The sequence below is a fragment of the Oncorhynchus masou genome, chromosome 10, assembly GCF_036934945.1.
Source record: "Oncorhynchus masou masou isolate Uvic2021 chromosome 10, UVic_Omas_1.1, whole genome shotgun sequence".
In the NCBI taxonomy this organism is placed as follows: Eukaryota; Metazoa; Chordata; class Actinopteri; order Salmoniformes; family Salmonidae; genus Oncorhynchus; species Oncorhynchus masou.
Genome location: NC_088221.1, coordinates 3,806,245 through 3,828,366, shown reverse-complemented (window position 1 = coordinate 3,828,366; position 22,122 = coordinate 3,806,245). Strand labels below are relative to the sequence as shown.

The window sequence follows — 22,122 nt, the reverse complement described above, 5'->3', positions numbered from 1 at the left end:
GGTGTAGAGTCTAATTGGCATACATAGGAGGTGCGTGAGTTTCAAGTTTAGGGAAGATAATTTCCACCATAAAAATGCACCTTTGTAATAAAGCATTACATGCATAATCGCATTCCCGGTCACTATTGAGAACAGTGTGTTCCCACTAATTGATTACATTTTGGAACATTTGCAGGTATAGCCTACTGCCGCGTGCACATTGCTGCATTTATTAACATTTTAAGCTAAATGTTCCCGATCTGTTGCATTAGCCTCATTGCTTTTAAACGTTATTTTGATGCGAGTGGTTGTATTAATTAGGGATCTATCATTACATTTACATTTACATTTAAGTCATTTAGCAGACGCTCTTATCCAGAGCGACTTACAAATTGGTGAATTCACCTTCTGACATCCAGTGGAACAGCCACTTTACAATAGTGCATCTAAATCATTAAGGGGGGTGGGGGGTGGTGAGAAGGATTACTTATCCCCATCCCACAACTGTCCCAGAGTATGTTTGGAACATGTATTTCTTGCACCTATAGAATAGGTCAACTTTTGCACTATGGGGGATAGTACACTGAACAAAAATATAAACGCAACACGTAAAGTGTTGGTCCCATGTTTCATGAGCTGAAATAAAAGATCCCAGATATTGTTCCAACAGTTTATTTCTCAAATGTTGGGAACAAATTTGTTTACATCCCTGTTCGTGAGCATTTCTCCTTTGCCAAGGTAATCCATCCACCTGACAGGTGTGGCATATCAGTGCCTTTTGCTGGGGATCATTAAAGGACACGCTCAAATTTGCAGTTTTGTCACACAACACAATGCCACAGATGTCTAACATTTTGAGGAAGTGTGCAATTAGCATGCTGACTGCAGGAATGTCCACCAGAGCGGTTGCTAGATAATTGAATGTTAATTCCTCTAATATAAGTCACCTCCAACGTTGTTTTAGAGTACGTGGCAGTACGTTCAACCGGTCCCACAACCGCAGACCATGGCGTCATGTATGGCGTCGTGTGGGTGAACGGTTTGCTGATGTCAACGTTGTGAATAGAGTGCCCCATGGTTGCGTTTGGGTTATGGTATGGGCAGGTTTAAGCTACGGACAATAAACACAAATACATTTTATCCATGGCAATTTGAATGCACAGAAATACAGTGGTGAGAGCCTGAGGCCCATTGTGAGTCCCATTTATTTTAAGGTATCTCTGACTAACATGCATTTCTGTATTCCCAGTCATATGAAATCCATAGATTAGGGCCTAATGAATTTATTTCAATTGATTTCCTCATACGAACTGTAACAGCTTTTGCTGTTCGTTAGGCCTACTCATCTTGTTGGCAGTTGAATGTGCGTCTCGGATTTGATAAAAGGGACACGCACAGTTGTGTCCCCAATGAGTCGGTCTTCACTTATAGCCTACTTGTTAGCTAAAATGACTGTGAGAAGGACCGGATCATGTGACGGCATTGGCTAATAAGAATTTAGATATCTGTGAGAGCCATGGGAGTGAGAGGTGCTTCGGAGTACGGCAGCCGGAAGAAGGGAATTATTATTATATTTCCTCCCAAGGGCACAATAGCTACTTTAGTTTCTAAAGGCATGGATTTTTTAGTTGAAGGCTGATGAGAATATTATCAAGTGCTTGTCAAATTGTGAATGAGAGACTGATGAAGTGTGTGGAGCTTGCACAAGAAATAAATCAGAGCTCATGCCTTTCATGCAACTTTTTTCAAATCATCGTTGGAGTTTCATCATGCAACCTTAGAATATATAAAAAAAATCTAAATATATAATCTAACTTTGGTTAACAACTAAAGTTGCATAAAAAACTCTAAATTAAGCATATAGCAAGACATGTTTCTTTGTTAATCCGCATGTGCGCAATTCCTTGGAAATTGTTTGGAGAAAGTATCCTTTCTATTTTATTCAGCTATGTTCAATTGTATTCCTCATACTATAAAAGAATGTTACATAATGCCACGGAATTCTAAGCAAATCTTGTCGAAATGAATTAGTGTATTCCACTGCCATATAACATAGCCATATCAGGGCCTAACATAAGGACAACTATTCTGTTCATCTGAAATAGACTACATTTTATTCACATCATGTTGCTTTATACCTGTCTAAAATAAATAATGGTGTTGGCTATATTGAATGGATAAATTAGACTTTTTTTAATGTACACGTTCCAAAGGCCTGCATCAGTTGCTCGTAGGCTATGTGTCTAAACCAGTGTAAAACAGTTTAGACAGAGTGTCGGGATTAAACATAATGGGAATTGTAGTGCACTCAAGCAGGGCTTACCAAACTTTTTCACTCGCCCGCCATTGCAGCAAATGCTAAACGTGTTTATGTTAATCAACGGTAAATCACCGTGAGACTGGCAGTTATTTGCTTGACAATCACCAGCTGACAACATTTCATGACCGCCACTGCCCTATGGGTGCATGCATGTGTTTGTGTTTGTGATCGTGAGTGGCTATAATCAGTCTGTAATCAGTCCGCGAACGCCTCTCTTTTTATGCATAAGTCTATATAAAACACTTAATATCATAAACAGAACTGGAGTTATAACCCGTTTAAAGATGTTATTTTTTGAATGGTTTTCCCCGATTGCCCCTCCTTCTCGTGCCCAGTTGATAATCACCCTGATAATTACCTCAAAACTGAACGTAAACCATACTGAAATATCACACATATAACAACAGATTAAATAAATGTAGTAAAATATGGTAGCGGAGAAAAGGGGGAGAAGGGGTGAGTTGATGCACAAGGGAAAGCAGACGATGCATATTAAACAAGCCTGGTCGGCACAATGAACAGAGCGAGACGGAAGCTCCCTCCATCTGCGCAAAATAAGGCAACTGCACAGCAGCTGTACTCCATAACGTGCTGAAGAATGACAAGACAACACTCACATGATACCAGTGTTGGGAACTATTCATTTACCAACATTTTGCACTAGCTTGGTGGTAGTTGAACGACATTCAGATCTATGTAGTGTTTTCAGTAGTTCATTATTTTTCTGCCATCAGTAGTTAACTACTGGAACTACACACTACTTTTTTTTAAATAAAATATATGGGCAATAATCAGACCTGCCTAATTCTGAACTTGAAACATAATGTTTGTGTTTAGTAGGCTAAATAACTCATTCTGTTAACATATGACCCCAAAGTGATTTGTTCTTTCAATTTGTAGTCTGTGACATTTCAGATGACAATATTTCACAAAGTAGTTTGGATGTAGTGAACTACTTTTTCAAAGTAACTTTTGTTAATAAACTGTATTTTTCTGAAGGTTAGCTTTAGCGTAGCTTAACTTCTTCCATTGTGAAGTAATTGGTAATAAGCTTGGTAAACTATTTTTTCAGAGTACTGTAGCTTCCCCAGTACTGCACTTTACCAACGCAAGGCAAGAAAGGTTTGTGTCATGTGCATCGTGCATCCGGCAGTTGACGTTTACAGGAACACAACAAAGAGAAAACCAGAGACTATTACTTACTACAACGAACAAGGTATGTCAACATTACATAATATGTATCGCCATATATAGATAAACTTATGCAATGCATTATGCTCTTCTGAATGGGAAAAGAATCCTAACATTTTCTACTTTCTTCTATTCCATAGGTCAGTGTGGATGTTTTGGGTCAGATGGCACGGTTGTACTCTGTGAAAGGAGGAACTTGCCGCTGGCCTATCGCTGTGTTCTACAACATGCTTGACTTGGCTGCTATCAATGGACACTTGTTGTTCAAGCCGTGCGTGAACAACACCATTAGCAGAAGACACTTCATCATGAGTCTGGCACACGGGCTACCTGAGAGATATGTGAGGACCAAGGAAGCAGCAAAGATTCCACACCAGCCATTGCTCGAGGAAAATTGCGCACAGCTCCCAGCAAGAAGAAACTGCCAGGTGGGCAGATGAACTCACAACAAAACCTACAACACCTGCTTCAGCTGCAATCGACTTGTTTGTGGGAAGTGTTGCAAGCAATTGCCAGTGACAAAGATTTTTGTCGACTGTTAGGACAAGGGATAACAGCTAAATGAGATCCATCTGATGCCATTGCGTGAAGATGCACACCATACTGTAAGCAAGAGCGAGGCCACAAATAAAGAGTCCAATAACTGACAATGGTGGACTACTTTTTACTGCAGTCATATCGATACATTCATTATAATGCGATTATTGCTTTTGTGCTGATTTTCACTATTCACAAGTATACTTGGTGCTGATACTGATGTTTAGGCAACTGATATCTTCTACATTTTACCGCGTCTTACTGACCATGTATCTTGGTGGGTATTTTTACTTGTTTTGTCGTGTTCCAGTGTTCCAAGGCACGTTTTTTTGTATCATAGTCGTAACAGAGGCACTCCACCAATGAAATAGATTTTACACTTCAAATTCTATGGTTTTTAGTGGTTATTCGTCTTTACATATCATAAACTATTGAAAATGTTATGTTCTTTCAAAAATATACAGTGCCAAGATAAAGTATGTGAACCCTTTGGAAATACCTGGATTTCTGCATAAATTGGTCATAACATTTGATCTGATCTTCGTCTGGCTCACAACAATAGACAAACACAGTCTGCTTAAACTAATAACGCACAAACAATTATACGTTTTCATGTCGTTATTGAACACACCGTGTAAGCATTGGATTTAATAACAAGTTGACCCTCCTTCAGCAGCAATAACCTCAACCAAACATTTTCTGGAGTTGAGGATCAGACCTGCACAACAGTCAGGATGAATTTTGGACCATTCCTCTTTGCAAAACTGTTTCAGTTCAGCAATATTCTTGGGATGTCTGGTGTGAACTGCTCTCTTGAGGTCATGCCACAGCATCTCAATTGGTTTGAGGTCAGGACTCTGACTGGGCCACTCCAGAAGGCATATTTTCTTCTGTTGAAGACATTCTGTTGTTGGTTTACTTCTGTGTTTTTGGTCATTGTCCTCTTGCATCACCCAACTTCTGTTACGCTTCAATTGGCGGACAGATAGCCTAACATTCTCCTGCAAAATGTCTTGATGAACTTGGGAATTCATTTTTCTGTCAATGATAGTAAGCTGTCCAGGCCCTGAGGCAGCAAAGCAGCCCCAAACCATGATGCTTCCTCCACCTTACGTTACAGTTGGGATGAGGTTTTGATGTTGGTGTGATGTGCCTTTTTTTCTCTACACATAGTGTTGTGTGTTCTTTTGAAAAAACTGAACTGTAGTTTCATTTGTCCACAGAATATTTTACCAGTAGGCTGTGGAACATCCAAGTGCACTTATGCAAACTTCTGACGTGGAGCCATGTTTTTTTGTACAGCAGTGGCTTCTTCCATGGTGTGCTACCATGAACACCATTCTTGATTAGTGTTTTACGTATCGTAGACTAGTCAACAGAGATGTTCGCATGTTCCAGAGATTTCTGTAAGCCTTTAGCTGACACTAGGATTCTTCTCAACCTCATTGAGCATTCTGTGCTGTGCTCTTGCAGTCATCTTTGCAGGAAGGCTACTTCAAGGGAGAGTAGCAACAGTGCTGAACTTTATACATATATAGACAATTTCTCTTACCGTGGACTGATGAACATCAAGGCTTTTAGAGATACTTTTGTAACCCTTTTCAGCTTTATGCAAGTAAACAATTCTTAATCTTAGGTCTTCTGAGATCTCTTTTGTTCGAGGCATGGTTCACATTAGCCAATGATTCTTGTGAGTAGCAAACTCAGATTTTGTGAGTGTTTTTAATAGGGCAAGGCAGCTCTAACCAACATCTCCAATCTCATCTCATTGATTGGACTCCAGGTTAGCTGACACCTGACTCCAATTAGCTTTTGGAGAAGTCATTAGCCTAGGGGTTCACATACTTTTTCCAACCTACACTGTGAATGTAGACAAGAAAAATACAATCATTTGTGTGTTTTTAGTTTACGCACACTATGTTTGTCTATTGCTGTGACTTAGACGAAGATCAGATCAAATTCGATGACCAATTTATGCTGAAATCCAGGTAATACCAAAGGGTTCACATACTTTTTCTTGCCATTGTATATGTTTATATTATAATGTTACCTTCATAAACACAACAAATGATTATCTTTCCGATAACATATATAAAAATATTTATTTTTATATTTAAATATTTATTTGACTGTTAGAATGGCTTTTCTAATGTTAAGAAGGACAGCATGATTGCATCCACTTAGCAACGTTGTTGACATCAGGCTAATGCCATGTTGAATCGATCCCCTCGCTCCCTCCTCCTGCGAGCGCATAGACCACCTTAGTTAAACACTCCTCATGGTAGCTTTAGCAGATAGGACTGGCTCAAAGGCCCTGTTCTAATGTTTCATTGGCGGTTGACATTTCTCATTGAGAGAAAGAGAGAGAGGTTTGTATGTGGTATCAGGACGTATCAGCTAATCACTCAGCCATTCAAGAGGCACACACATGCAACTTCCACGACTAAGTACAATGGACCATACTCAATTACGCATACGTGTATAACACCCCTGCCTTATCGAGATAATCTCTGTGGTTGTCATGGCTGCCTGCGCCTGGGAGGGTGTGTGTGTGTGTACCCTCACCTCCACATATCTCCCCGCTGGTGTCCTCACACTGGCGGTCATCACACTCACAGTTCCTCCCATGCACACGAGTGTCCCCTGGGGGATGGCAGGTACACTGACCACATTGACACAGACCTGGAACACAGGTAGTACACAGGTAAGAATACAGGTGTAAAGGTGGCAGTGTTATTCTCATTTAACAACATTATGACAGACGACTAAATTGTCAAATACAGTTTTTCAACAACGATTGTCAGAAAATGTTTATTTGCCATCGCTCATGTTGTATTGTTAAAGGTAGATTCAGTGAAGTTATATCCTCAAATACAGAAGGGTGAGGTCCTTCTTACAGAACATAACAACAACCACTATTTGAGGTAAGGGAATCTTCAGGTATCGGCAGCCAAATGCACCTAATATTGGCTCTTAAAGTATGTGCATACTGTACCTAAGGGAGAAATATATTCTTCCAAATGAGGTTGTAAATTGGTCAGTTTTAGGAGATTGAATTCTAGTCTGCTTTCAATTGCTTTTTAATATCCATTGAATCATTCATTTAACAACAATTACATTACACTGAAACATAATATGACAACATTTTGAGGGTAAATGGAAATAATCTGTTTTACAGTTTCTATCACATAACGAAACGAGGAGGGACTACTTGCACAATAAGAAACTATCATTTTCGTGGCACGTTTTCCTTTGCAAAACATTTTACTTCGGTATACTATGGTGTGCATTAATAAATACACCCAGAAGGCTTTACAAGGAGGAGAATGAAAACGGCAACAGAGACAATCCCAGTACAAAGTGCTGTCTAACCAAAGCAACTGCCAAAGCAAACGGAGAGTTGTCATAACTGCAGGTTTCAGAGATTGCGGAGTGTGTCCCTGAGTAGATTGCGGAGTGTATTACAGAGTGTGTCGCCATCCGTTAGCTGTCAGTCAAACTGCGCAAAAGTGAAACCAAAACTATCCTCAACGGTTAAATTTAGACGTTCGTAGGTTTTGGTTAAATGCATTAGAGCTGAAGGTCCAATGCAGCCATTTCTATCTCGATATCAAATCATATCTGGGTAACAACGGAGTAACTTACTGTGATTGTTTTGCTGGTCTGAGTGGGGAGGGGGTAACTAAAAACTCGCTGTTATTGGCACAGTTGAAAAATCTCTTTCTTATTGGTCTATTAATATAGAGTTGACACCAGTTTTGCACTGGTTTGCTATGGCTGTATTCATCAATCCAGCAAGAAAGCAATATTTTTAATAATATATATATGTATATTTATTGGCCCATCCACCGAAATAAACATTGTTACAGCTTATTCTGCTGTAAAACTCATCCCAAACCATCTCAATTGGGTTGAGGTCAGGTGATTGTGGATGCCAGGTCATCTGATGCAGCACTCCATCACTCTCCTTCTTGGCCACATAGCCGTTACACAGTCTGGAGGTGTGTTGGGTAATTTCCTAATGAAAAACAAATGACAGTCCCACTCTGCGCAAACCAGATGGGATGGCGTATTGCTGCAGAATGCTGTGGTAGCCATGCTGGTTAAGTGTGCCTTGAATTAAAAAAAAATCACTGGCAGTGTCACCAGCAAAGCACCCCCACACCACCTTCTCCATGCTTCACGGTAGGAACCACACATGCAGAGATCATCCGTTCACCTAATCTCACAAAGACACGGTGGTCGGAAACAAATATCTTGAATTTAGACTCATCAGACCAAAGGACAGATTTCCATGAGTCTAATGTTCATTGCTTGTGTTTCTTGGCCCAAGCCAGTCTTTATATTCTTATTGGTGTCCTTTAGTAGTGGTTTCTTTGCAGCATTTCGACCATGATGGCCAGATTCACGCAGTGTCCTCTGAACAGTTAAAGTTGAGAAGTGAAGCATTTCTTCGGGCTGCAATTTCTGAGGCTGGTAACTCTAATGAACGTTTCCTCTGCAGCAGAGGTATCTCTTTGGGTCTTCCTTTCCTGTGGCTGTCCTCATGAGTATACAGTATATAGTTACAATCAGATTTAGGAACATCTACCAAAAATATTTCACCTTCTTTTTTTACTTTTTTTCAAATTGTCATCACATTAGTGGGAGTCCGAATTTGTGAAATTTGTGAACATCTGAATCAAAAATGTTGGCATTCAAACAGCGTGTCCACCCCATCAACAAGGGGAGATGCGCTCAGAAAAATGTAGCTTTTTCTTGATTTTACTGTGCTTTTAATGTCTGTCTCCACAGAACATTTTTTTGGGGGGGGACTTCCACACAAAATGAGTTCTTTACTGATAATATGTTTACATTATTTATTTGATTAATGTCCCACTGTTTTATTAGTCAGAACACAAAAGACTAGATATTCCTAGGACACTCAGGCTTATCTGTCGAATAAACGTGTCTCTGGCTCAATCGAGTGGTCAGCTGCGTCATTACAATCCATTTTGTCTCCTCTTTGCCACGTCATGTCAAAGTGTGGTCCTTAGCAAGCTGCTTGTCTAGTCGACTCGCTACTGCTATTCGATTCCTATTGAGCAGGCGGTTCTAAATGTATAACTTCCATAGATACACAATAAAGAATGTGACCTACACACTTAAACCTAAAATAAGTAATTACCAGTTAATACAGTGCCCACCGTAGTCTTAAGAAGTTTAATTTCATTTGATGTCACCAGGCAGGCCAAAATTCTATCCCAACAAAACAGGTTGAAATTTCAGGCGGTCTTTTCAAACAGCTCTTATTACACTAAAAAGGGCATTATCATAATTTGTACAATTTCACAGTATTATTCCAGCCTTATGGTGTGAAATTAGGTACACCACTCCGTTCACGAAAATGGATTGTTCCTACAGACAGTGAGTCAAGTGGCCCTATATAAAGCAGGCAGACAGGCATCGAGGCATTCAGTTACTGTTCGATTTAAAATTAGAATGGGCCAAACAAGCGACTTAGAGCTTGGTATGATCGTCGGTGCCAGGTGCGTTGGATCCAGTGGCTGTCTTGTGGGCGAAAACAGCTCGTTGATGGGAGAGGTCGAGGGAGAATGGCAAGAATTGTGCAAGCTAACAGGCGGAAGGCAAACAGACAAGTAACGGGCATCTTGGAACTCACAACTCGTTAATCCTTGTCACGGATGGACTATTGCAGCAGACGACCACACCGGGTTCCACTCCTATTAGCTAAAAATACGAAGAATCGGCTCCAGTGGGCACCCGATCACCAGCACTGGACAATTGTGAAGTGGAAATTGCCTGGAACATGACAGCGAGTTCAGTATATTTGAGTGGAATGTGCAGTCCCCAGACCTCAACCCAATAGAGCATCTTTTGGATGAGATGGAACCGGCTGTTTGCAGCATTAATGTGCCGCAGTCCAATCTGCAGCAACTGCTTGATGCCATTGCATCAGCATGGACCAACATCCCTGTGGAACGTTTCTGACACCTTGTAACCAGTCCTGAAGAATTCAGGCTGTTCTCGAGGTAAATGGGGCTCCGACCTGCTCCTAGAATGGTGGACCTAATAAACTAATTAAGTGTATATAAAACAAGGCACTTATTAACCCTAATTGCTCCTGAAAATCGCTCTGGATAAGATTTTCTGCTAAATGACTGTGTGTGTTCAGTTAGCCTAGTGGTTAAGGGTGACAGGTAGCCTAGCTGTTAAGAGCATTGGACCAGAAGCAGAAAGGTTGTAGGTCTTAATCCCAAAGCTGAATAGGTGAAAAATATGTTGATGTGCCATTGTGCAAGGCACTTAACCTGTATAAGAGCATCTGATAAATGACCAAAATGTGTTCCACTAGAGTTTGGGAAGTGTCCATCTCTCTGTTACCAATAAAATGAATAGTGTAGGCAGGAGAGGCATGTGTATGCATCCAAGTTCCATTCTTCAAAATAGACATGCTGTTAGGTGCATGGGCAAGGCTTACTTGCAGGTAAAGAGAAGCTACAAGTGACAATTCCACTTCCAGCTCGTGCCAAATGTCAATTACATACCAGTAGTACTGTAGAATCTTAATTTGAGCCAGTTTCCTGAGTTTCCTACCACAGGAAAAATAATCCTGCAGCAACAGGAAATGTGGATTATAGTTTGTTTTTTTACATTTTACAAAAATCAAGTCTAAATTTTCAAAGTGGAAATTACAAACATTTACAATCCTTTTAAACCTTAAATACACTTAAGTTTGTCGTTTTCTGCTTTGCAGGAAAGTTTTTCTGCGTCAGGGTGATCAAATTAAGATCTGTAGCAAAAAAATTGAAATCCACGAGAGTAAAAATTACATTTATGAACAAAGCGTGACATATTTTCACCGCCAATTAGCATTTTTACCAGCCTAGCTGGCTGTTGTTGTGTGGACAACTTCCTGAATTATGATTGGTTCTCGTTTGGAAAGTGGACAACAATAACATATTAGCAATACAAAACTTCTTCACGTCGTTGCAACTGATGTTTTTTGGATTCTAATAAGGTAAGAAGCAGGAAAAAGCTATTTTAGCCAATTCTAAGCAGTGTCCTTCAAAAAACCATGAAGAAATCACATGTATGGATGAAATGCTACATGTTTCTCCTTTAAAGCAACTATCTTACCGTTAGAAGTTGGTAGGTCAGAGAAGTATGAATAGGTGTGAAAATAGTCAATGAACTTGCTTTGAATTGGCAGTTTAATATGTACTGTATTATTTGACATAGAATCAGTCTTGTCTTGAAATGACCAACAGGTGTCATCTGGCACACACACACACACACACACACACACACACACACACACACACACACACACACACACACACACACACACACACACACACACACACACACACACACACACACACACACACACACACACACACACACACACACACCACTCTGTAATTAGACAGAGTAACCTGCAGGCAGTGGCCTGTTTGACAACCTCTCCAGTCATCCTCACTGGCCTCATACACCCCTGTCTTATCAATTATGTCTGTGGTCGTCATGGTTACCTGTGCCTGAGAGGGGTGTGTCTGGTTTGTGTGTGTCAATTGTTTACCCTCTACACTAACCAACTTTCCAAGGATTTGTTGTCTTCCTGAGTGTGTGTTTGTGTGTGTTTATGTGTGTGTGTACATAACACCTTCACTACAGCAACAAGTGAATGGGGGGCAGTCGAACTCAGTTTGCCCCTGTTTGAAGATGCAGTGGACAGACCAGTGAAGCCTAAACATAGTCAATCGCCCACAGGCACTCTACATCACACAACACAGATATCAACTGTGACACTAAGGAGCCAGAGTGGACCCAAGTGCAAACCAGCTCCATGGTTTGTCAGTGGACTTAAACACAGAAAACTATTCAAAATAACCACAAATAACAAACAACAACAATAGAAATACCCAGCTTGCAAAACCAGTTGTAATAACGTCATATCAACCCATTTCTGGTTTCAATGACATTCTAATGATGTTATGATGATGTCGTAATGACAGCAGCCAGTTTCACCTACTGAGATGCTCATTATCTTGTCACAGTCACAGCATCAACTATCTTCTGACTTCAGAGCTGAAATAGGTTAAAACCAGGTTAGCTGCCTCCAAATCTCCAACGATTAAAAATTCTCTTAAATCTTTCTTTCATGCCGTATTGTGACAGGCCTATAGCAGACTTCACACAAAACATGACAAATCCTGTGAAATCGTCCTCGGTGCCACATCACAGTGGTCCTGTGGTGCGAATGGGAAACAAGTCGGGCTAAAGTATTCCATTAACGCCCCCAACCTCCTATCTGCCACGTAGGACCTTCCTCACATCAAACCTCAAACTTCAAGCTTTCTTCAGACAGCTTGAAAACTTTTCTCACTCTCCTGTCTTCCCGAACTTTGCAATGCTAGGGAAATCTGACTTGTAAATAGGCCTACTTGGCGGGAGGAGGGGTGGGGGGTATCTCTCGCTCTCTCTGCTCGCCAAGCAGAAACAGAGGCCCACTCCCTCGCTGTGTGTGTTTGTGTGAGCCGGATCATTTTTTTTTACCCCTGGTGTGTGTGGTGAAGCATAAAGCCACTATGAAAAACACAACAATAAAAAATACATTAAAAAAAATGGAGAATGATTCCAGATGTTAACAATGGGATCCCAGGGACCCTGAAGAGAAACTCCTTGTTTGTCAAGATCTGAGTAATGTCAAAAACATAATAAATACTGCAGTGTGTGTTGAACTGAGAGAAATAAGAATAAAAGAGAGAGAGAGATTGAAAGAGAGACTTAGAGTTGAGTAAGAGGTGTTGACCCTGCAACTGTGTCTTAGACTAGTTCACAAATGTTCCTGACTGTGATTGACCATGTGTTTCAGCACCATCTGTGAGCACTGTGTCCTTTCAAGGTATGGAAGCATTAATGGTACAAAAGCATGGGCTGACTGGGACAAGAGTTAGGTCCTGGCATTTTATCCACACCAAACCATATCACTGCGCGCATCGCCAACTCACCTTTTTGTGTGCCTCCCAGTTGTGCTGTCTACCTGTCTCAGCATATTCTCTGATGTCACTCTGTGCTTCTTCTTGTTAGGCCTAACTGAATTATAAGGATGGTGGAGATGTTGATTTAATATAGAACGACAATAGCGTAGTGATGAGTTTATGTTATGCCTACTTATCAGCAGCAAGTAGCTTTGAGTGGTGGCAACACGGCTGAAAATGGTGAGAACAGTACATTGCCGGGTTACTACTGGCGTGTAAAGTGCTCGGGAGCTGAACCCTGAATAATCAACCATTGAGACCAAAAGACGTGAGACCGTGGTTCACGCGTTGAAATGGTTGAAACTACCAAACCAGCTGACGTGAAGTGCGAGCTAAACGTTACAAATGGTTGAAACTCTGAAACTCTCAATCTCTACACGAGAAGATAAACTCACTAGACCTTAGCATTACCAGTCTGCAGCTGGCATGTAAAGTAGTCTTGAACTTTGACTAAAGACATTAGGTGGAAAGGAGAATCCCATCTTAGACAACTGTTGGTGCATCTGAAGTATCTGTTCTGACAAACACTTCACTACCAGAGAAGCTCTACAAAGAAGAAAGAACATTGTGACCTCTGGTGGACAACCAGAGCCTTACACCCATCCAGCCCCTTCCTCATAGCAGGATCGATTGGTTTCAGAGGGACGACGGACAAAGACATCTACACGTAAATACATTGCATTTATTACCCAAATGAGCGGTGGTTCGTGAGCAAAGTATTATTATTATTTTGAAGGTACCTTCCAAATGTATCCAAGTGTTGTCTCTCTTTGTCCCTCCCTCTCTTTACCTACCCCTCATTCTCCATGTGTGTAACAAGCTGTCATATCTTGTCAGTCCACTAGGGACTTTTATCTCATGTAAGTGTGTATGTGTATTCTGTGTTATTATTTAGTTTGTTAGTAAATAAATAATTAAATCAATTTGTGTATAACCAAATAATCAGAAAAGCTGGGGTTGTTTAGGTTTCAAGAGTTCTACGTAGTTCAGAATGAGACTGATCTGAGGTAATAATTAATAAGTGACTGTTATTGAACTAAGAAATATCTATATATCTTTGGAGTTTAATTCAGGAGATAGTAATTCGTTAAACAACTTTTCCCGTGGTGCCCCAAATTCCTAATGAGTTAATTGTTACATGATTAATTTAATGGAGTAACAATTAAACATAGTTAGTTGATAAGATAAATAACAGTCATCACATTAATGCAAGTCACGTCAGGACAATATCCTTGATTCTATCCAGCATAGCAAACGATACCAGCCCACTGAATGAATGAAAAATGGAGGGGCAATAATAGTGCAAATTACTTCAAAATAGAATTTAAATTAGTCCTAACTGAATGATGAAGAGGTTGATTTAATTTAGAACAACAATAGTGTAATGATGAGTTTGTGTTACTTTGTAAAAAAGAAGCTGTTACGGGACTGTTTTATTTACTGTAACTCCATTACTAATCAAATGTATTGTAAAGGAAAGGCAAACATGCTACGTGTTGTAGTGGGCCTTTAAAATAATGCTAAATATATCCTTGACTCTATCAAAGATGATGAGCAGGAAACAAACAATGCCAGTCAGCCTGCACAGCCGGCCCATCAAAGTTACACCTAAACTATAACAAAACTAATTTCACACATAATATAAACAAGATTAAATTGACAATAATGAAATGTGTGACAATCTTAGGCCTATCAGTTCTCAAATTGTACATGAAGAGATGGGCACATCCTCATTCAGAGCCAATTTTCTGGTATCCAGTTGGTAGTTACAATCTTATGTCATCGCTGCAACTGGACTCGGGAGAGGCGAAGGTCCGCCAAAACACAACCCAACCAAGCCACACTGCTTCTTGACACAATGCCTGCTTAACCCAGAAGCCAGCCATACCTTTGTGTCAGAAGAAACACTGTACACCTGGCCTTCGTAGGTGCCTGGCCCGCCACAGGAGTTGCTAGAGCACGATGGGACAAGGACATTCCTGCCAGCCAAACCCTCCCCTAACCCAGATGACGCTGGGCCAATGGTGTGCTGCCCCGGCCAGCTGCGACAGACATGGACTCAAACCAGGATCTCTAGTGGCACAGCTAGCACCGTGATGGAGTGCCTTAGACCACTGTACCGCTCGGGAGGCTCAGTGATTTCTATATAGTATCTGAAAGAGCATATTCTGCAGTTTCGATGACACTTAACTTTGTCAAATAACGCTCAAAATTCAAGAAGTGTAGCTCTTTTTCCAAATTTAATTTTTTTCCAAAATATCTGTGCTGTCCATGCATTCAGCACATGACCACTCACGCTGCAGCATTGCTCTGGCTACTAAGCAAAAACTAGTAACATAATAAACTTAAAATTAAAATAAGCTATTCTGCCGTTCAAAGGATAAATGGGCAATAGATAGAAACTGATAATAGTGCATGTGACTTCAGTTAAGTTTTGGTTAGCCACCAATGTCAAAACCAAGTACTTGCTCAGTGGCTTTCCGCATCCGGGGAAAGACGAAACCAGGCCAGCAAGTGAGCGACTTTCTGAGGCTGTGGTTTTGAGACTCGTGGAGCCTTACATGGGCAAATGCAAATGCAGAAATGTGACCATGGACAACTTTTTCACATCAATTTCCCTGCCAGACAAGTTGATTGCGAAGAAGACTAGCCTGCTCGGAACAGTGAACAAACTGCTGCTGCCCTCTGCGCTAAACAACATACTGTACCAGCGGAGAAATTCAAAATAAGAGTGTTTGCATCCTCAGCACCATGCATCCCACTGGATCTGAGTTTCGTGAGAACCACATGAACGCCAAGAAAGAAGCTACAGCCGCCAAGCAGGCTGCTAAGGCGACAGGTCCTGCTCTCCGTCTTCCCCAAGCACCACAGCTCCCACTCGGGAGAAATAAGACACAATGTCAATTTGGCAGGTGCACACGAAACAAGACCCATGACAACTAAGTGCATTGCAACCGATTTGTTTGTGGGGATGCTCACACAAAGCCCAGAAGCTATCTGCTGATTGTGGACCCTAAACATAAAGAGAAGACACAATTAACTCATGAGTAAAGGCACGGGTATAAAGGGCACAATACAGTGTGTGATTCAATCAACAAATGACTGTATATTATTCAAAACATATCCTTGACTCTATCTAAACAAATAACTATTGTTGTTATTTCTTGAAATTGATATATTCCCATGAATATTTCTTCATGCGATTAACCCTTTACAATAATAGTTCAGGCACTATCAAGCATTTTATTTATCAAGCGTGTTTGCGCACCATGCAGGTTGATATGCATCTGATGCAGATGCTAAAGGAGACGCCCGGCCACGTTCTTTAGCGGGTTCTGATATGCTGAAAGACCAGGCGGTTCTAGTGTTAAGCCATTATAAAAAACCTTATTAAAAGCCTAATGACTTATAGTGATCATTCTAAGTGTATAAGCACCCTTTTTATTTTTTACCATCCATGATCTTGGCTGTCTAACTGAGAGTCGGAGCAGGTATCTTTACCGATGTTTGACTTTGAATGTGAGTTTGCGTGTCCTCTGTTCAGCTCAACCGGTCATTGCACACTGATCAGCCAATGGCTCATTATAGATTAGTATAACAAAATGAAGCAACCCCCCAAAAAAAAAAAAAAAAATCTTAACTGGCCTATGTCACCCTTTTCATTGTTTTATTTTGATGTGTGTGTTCATTTTGACCAGCTCACCCAACAACAAAAAATGGTCCAGCCCATCTGTCATTTGCCAGACACCAAATCCGTAGACCTATGATGTGAGGACATGCTATTGTATTTCTGCACTGCTAAAAGCCATACAGAACCTGCTCTATTTTCTGTATAAGTACATGATAACATACTGTAGTTCGCCCTTAACTTGATTTTCAGCCACACACCCTTCAATGGCCTTCAAGAGGTCAAAAACAGATTCTGATTGGCTGGGCTTGGCTCCCCAGTGGGTGGGCCTATGCACTCCTATGACCACCCATGGCTGCACCACTGCCCAGTCATGTGAAATCCATGGATTAGGGCCTAATTTATTTATTTAAATGGACTCATTTCCTGAAAAGAACTGTTGAAATTGTTGCGTTTGTATTTTTGTTCACTATACATTTACCCCAATCCTGACACTTTAACATGGCATCCTCTTCTCCTCAACTTTAAATTCACACAATCAGTGCCCCCCCCTCCGCTCTTCCCTAGTAGGAAGCTGGTGGAGGTAAACACACAGACGGTCTGTCTATCACCTGGCCTTTCCACGCCTAGCACTCACAACCCTTCAATCAGCACAGCGGAGGGAAAAGGTTGGGGTGAGAGAGAGAGAGAGAGAGAGAGAGAGAGAGAGAGAGAAATGTTTGGTTAATCACTCAGCCATTCAAAACACACACACACACACATGCAACTTCCAACGCTATACCCAAATTGCCAATGAAACACATAAACTCCATACACATACATATAGGCATACATGTTTGCTTGCACACACACACACTGGCTCCTACCTCTCTGTCCATGCTAGGCTTGGAAAGGCCAGGTGAGTGACAGACTGTCTTTTTTTTGTTTTGTTTTGTTTTAGGGGTGCGACTGCATCTAGAGTATTACGCAAGGTTACATTGAGATCCTCAGTTAGGTGATTAACTGGTTTTTGTATGTCCTTGGGCAGGTGGTGGGAGCGTGGAAGAGCATCTAGGAATCCAAGATTTTATAGCACAGCTTTCAATGATCCTTGGTTGGGGTCTGAGCAGATTATTTGTTGTGATTGCAAACATAATAAATCATAGTCTAGGATTATGAGGAAAAACATTTAGATCCACAATGTTTATTCCACAGGACAAAACTATATCCAGGGTATGACTGTGGCAATGAGTAGGTCCGGAGACATATTGGACAAAACCCCCTTTTGGAGTGGGTCTGTGGACTTCCATGAGTATATTGAAGTCACTAAAAATGTGAATATTTCTACAAGGTCCGATAGGAATTCAGGAAACTCCGTGAGGAATGCTGTATAAGGCCTAGGAGGCCTGTAAACAGTAGCTATAAAAAGTGATTGAGTAGGCTGCATAGAATTCATGGCTAGAAGCTCAAACAACTAAAATGCTGTCATTTTTGGGAGGTAAATTGAAATTTGCTGTTGTAAATGTCAGCAACACCTCCACCTTTGCAGGATACACGGAAGATATGGTCAATAGTGTAACCAAGAGGAGAGGCCTCATTTAACATAGTCAATTCATCAGGCTTAAGCCAAATTTCAGTCAGGCCAACCAGATCAAGATTATTATCAGTGAATAGTTCATTGACTTCCTTGGAAGTGAGGGATCTAACATTAAGTTGCCCTATTTTGAGATGTGAGATATCAGAATCTCTTTCAATAATGACAGGAATGGAGGAGGTCTTTATTCCAGTGAGATTTCTAAGGAGAACACCACCATGTTTAGTTCTGCCCAACCTCGATCGAAGCACAGACACTGTCTCAATGGGGATAGCTGAGCTGACTACACTGACTGTGGTAGTTGCAGTCACCACTAAGCTGGCAGGCTGGCTAACAGCCTGCTGCCTGGCCTGCACCCTATCTCAAAGCGGAGAGGAGTTAGAGCCTTGTCTATGTTGATAGATAAGATGAGAGCACCCCTCCAGCTCGTCATTTACTCAGCAGGCCAGGCTTGGTCCTGTTTGTGGGTGAGTCCCAGAAAGAGGGCCAATTATCTACAAGTTCCATATTGAGGGGCCGAAAAAAGTTTTCAACCAGCGACTGAGTTGTGAGACTCTGCTGTAGAGCTCATCACTCCCCTTAACTGGAAGGGGGCCAGAGACAATTACCCGATGCTGACACATCTGTTTAGCTAATATACATACTGAAGCTATGTTGCGCTTGGTGACCTCTGACAGTTTCATTCTAACATCGTTGGTGCCGACGTGGATAACAATATCCCTATACTCTCTATGCTCACCAGTTTTATCCTTAGTCAGCACCCTCTTCAGATAAGCCTTTATGTCGGTAGCCCTGCCCCCTGGTAAACAGTGTATGATCGCTGGATGATTCTTTTTAAGTCTAATATTGCGGGTAATGGAGTCACCAATGGGTTTTCAATTTGTCAGAGCTAACGGTGAGAGGCTTCGGCGAGTCAGATCCCGTAATGGATGGAGGAGAGATCTAAGAAGGATTGGGCTCTGACTCCACTCATTGCTTAATGGGGAGAACTGGTTGAAAGTTTTTGTCGGCTGAATGAGTGACACCGGTTGAGCATGCCGAAGGTATTTCTGACCAGAAGCCTTAAGAAAATTGTCCGGCTGTGGGGCCTGTGCAGGGAGATTTATACTACTATTTGTACTTACTGGTGGCACAGACACTGTTTCATCCTTTGACCTTCCCTAACGATTGCATCTGAAGCTTGGCTTGCAACACGGCTGTCCTCACCATAAGGTGACCATAAGGTGATAGTTCTCCTGTATATTATTAGTACAACGACTGCAATTAGATGGCATAATGTTAATGTTACTACTTAGCTTTTCCAGCTGGTGGAGGTCCTGTATAACCATGTCCAGAAAAAGCGTCCGGAGTGAAAAAGATGAATGAAAAAAGTTGAACGTGGTAAAAACTAAGATGTTGGTAAAAACTAAGACGTTTGTATTAAACAATTGACTTTCTTCTTTCTATCAATCAAACCAGCTAGACACAATCCCACACATAATTAAGCAATCATTACTATGTATTAAACAACAGCAGATGTGTGAAAAATTATGTTTTTTGAAAGCAACTGAACATTCTTATGATTAATTCTACAGTGTATAAAATTGCATTATGCATACAGGAAGTTGATTTACAGATACAGTACCAGTCAAAAGTTTGGACACACCTACTGGACACACCTAAATAGCCCTTACACAGCCTGGAGGTGTGTTGGGTCATTGGCCTGTTGAAAAACAAATGATAGTCCCACCGAGCACAAACCAGATGGGATGGCATGTTGATGCAGAATGCTGTGTTAGCCATGCTGGTTAAGTGTGTCTTGAATTCTCAATAAACCACAGACAGTGTCACCAGCAAAGCACCCCCACACCATCACACCTCCTCCACCATGCTTCACAATGGGAATCAGACATGTGGAGATCCTCCGTTCACCTACTCTGCGTCTCACAAAGAAACAGTGGTAGAAACCGAAACATAACATTTGGGCTCATCAGACCAAGGGACAGATTTCCACTGGTCTAATGTCCATTGCTTGTGTTTCTTGGCCCAAGCAAGTCACTTCTTCTAATTGGTGTCCGTTAGTAGTAGTTTCATTGCAGAAATTCAACCACGAAGGCCTGATTCACGCAGTCTCCTCTGAACAGTTTATGTTGAGATATGTCTCTTACTTAAACTCCATGAAACATTTATTTGAGCTGCAATTTCTGAGGCTGGTAACTCTAATGAACCTTTCCTCTGCAGCATAGGTAACTCTGGGTCTTCCTTTCCTGTGGCGGTTATCTTGAGAGACAGTTTAATCATAGCGCGTGATGTTTTTTGGAACTGCACTTGAAGAAACCTTCAAAGTTCTTGACATTTTCGGGATTGACTTACCTTCATGTCTTAACGTAAGGATGGACTGTCATTATACACCACGCCTACCTTGTCACAACACAACTGATTGTCTCAAATAAGTTGAAATTGTTGAAATTCTGCAAATAACGTTTAACAAGGCACACCTGTTAATTGAAATGCATTCCAGGTGATTACCTCATGAAGTTTATTGAGAGAATGCCAAGAGTGTGAAAAGCTGTCAAGGCAAAGGGTGGCTATTTGGAATAATCTCAAATATAAAATATATTTTGATTTGTTTAACACTTTTTTGGTTACTACATGATTCCATATGTGTTATTTCCACGTGTATGGCTTCACTATTATTCTAGAAAGTAGAAAATAGTATAAAAAATAAAGAAAACCCTTGAATGAGTAGGTTTGTCCAAACTTTTGACTGGTACTGTACATAAAGCAATTGTTGTCTGTATAAATATTCTGCATTTTTTTGGTGCAGGAAAAGATAGATATTAGTAGATATTGGAGACCTGGAAAAGTATGATACGGTACCGGTGTTGAAAGAGACTGTCAGTCAGAAAGCTTTCAGAACACTGAGAGAAAGACACCATTCTAAAACACAGAAAAGCTGTGTAGCTTCCAGAACACAGAGAGGAGATGAGATTCTAGAACACTCAACATTCGTAAATTACCTCTGGGGTGCCAGAGAACGCTCAGAGGGTGCTTTGGGTGTGAGTAAATTCAGAGCATTGTCAGATTGTCCTTTTCGTAAATTGAGAGCGTTTCGCTCTCTGAGGGTTCAGAGCGCACACTGGACGCTCTGGCCGAGAAGTAGAGTTGATCCGAGCGTTCTGACCTCACAACAGCAGTCGAGCCCTAAGCTAACTGGCTAAAGTTAGCTAGCTTGCTAGCTATTTCCAGACATACAGTTGAAGTCGGAAGTTTAAATACGCTTAGGTTGGAGTCATTAAAACTCGTTTTTTCAACCACTCCACAAATTTATTGTTTACGAACTATAGTTTTGGAAAGTCGGTTAGGACATCTACTTTGTGCATGACACAAGTAATTTTTCCAATAATTGTTTACAGACAGATTATTTCACTGTATCACCATTCCAGTGGGTCAGAAGTTTACATACACTAAGTTGACTGTGCCATTAAACAGCTTGGAAAAGTCCAGACAATTATGTCATGGCTTTAGAAACATCTGATAGGCTAATTGACATAATTTAAGTCAATTGGAAGTGTACCTGTGGATGTATGTCAAGGCTTACCTTCAAACTCAGTGCTTCTTTGCTCGACATCATGGGATAATCAATAGAAATCAGCCAAGACTTCAAGAAAATAATTGTAGACCTCCACAAGTCTGGTTCATCCTTGGGAGAAATTTCCAAACACCTGAAGGTACCACGTTCATCTGTACAAACAATAGTATGCAAGTATAAACACCATGGGACCATGCAGCCGTCATACCGCTCAGGAAGGAGACGCGTTCTGTCTCCTGGAGATGAACGTACTTTGGTGCGAAAAGTGCAAATCAATCC

At 41.1% G+C, this 22,122-nt stretch overlaps 1 protein-coding gene across 2 annotated transcripts in view; it reads right to left on the bottom strand.

Annotated features, from left to right (window-relative positions):
• itgbl1 (integrin, beta-like 1) overlaps nt 1–22,122 on the bottom strand; it is a 140,180-nt gene that overhangs the window by 59,882 nt on the left and 58,176 nt on the right. For both annotated transcript variants that reach the window (XM_064975664.1, XM_064975663.1), the window contains one exon: nt 6,593–6,709. In XM_064975664.1, the coding sequence (XP_064831736.1) occupies nt 6,593–6,709 (117 nt within the window). The remainder of the gene's footprint in view (nt 1–6,592; nt 6,710–22,122) is intronic.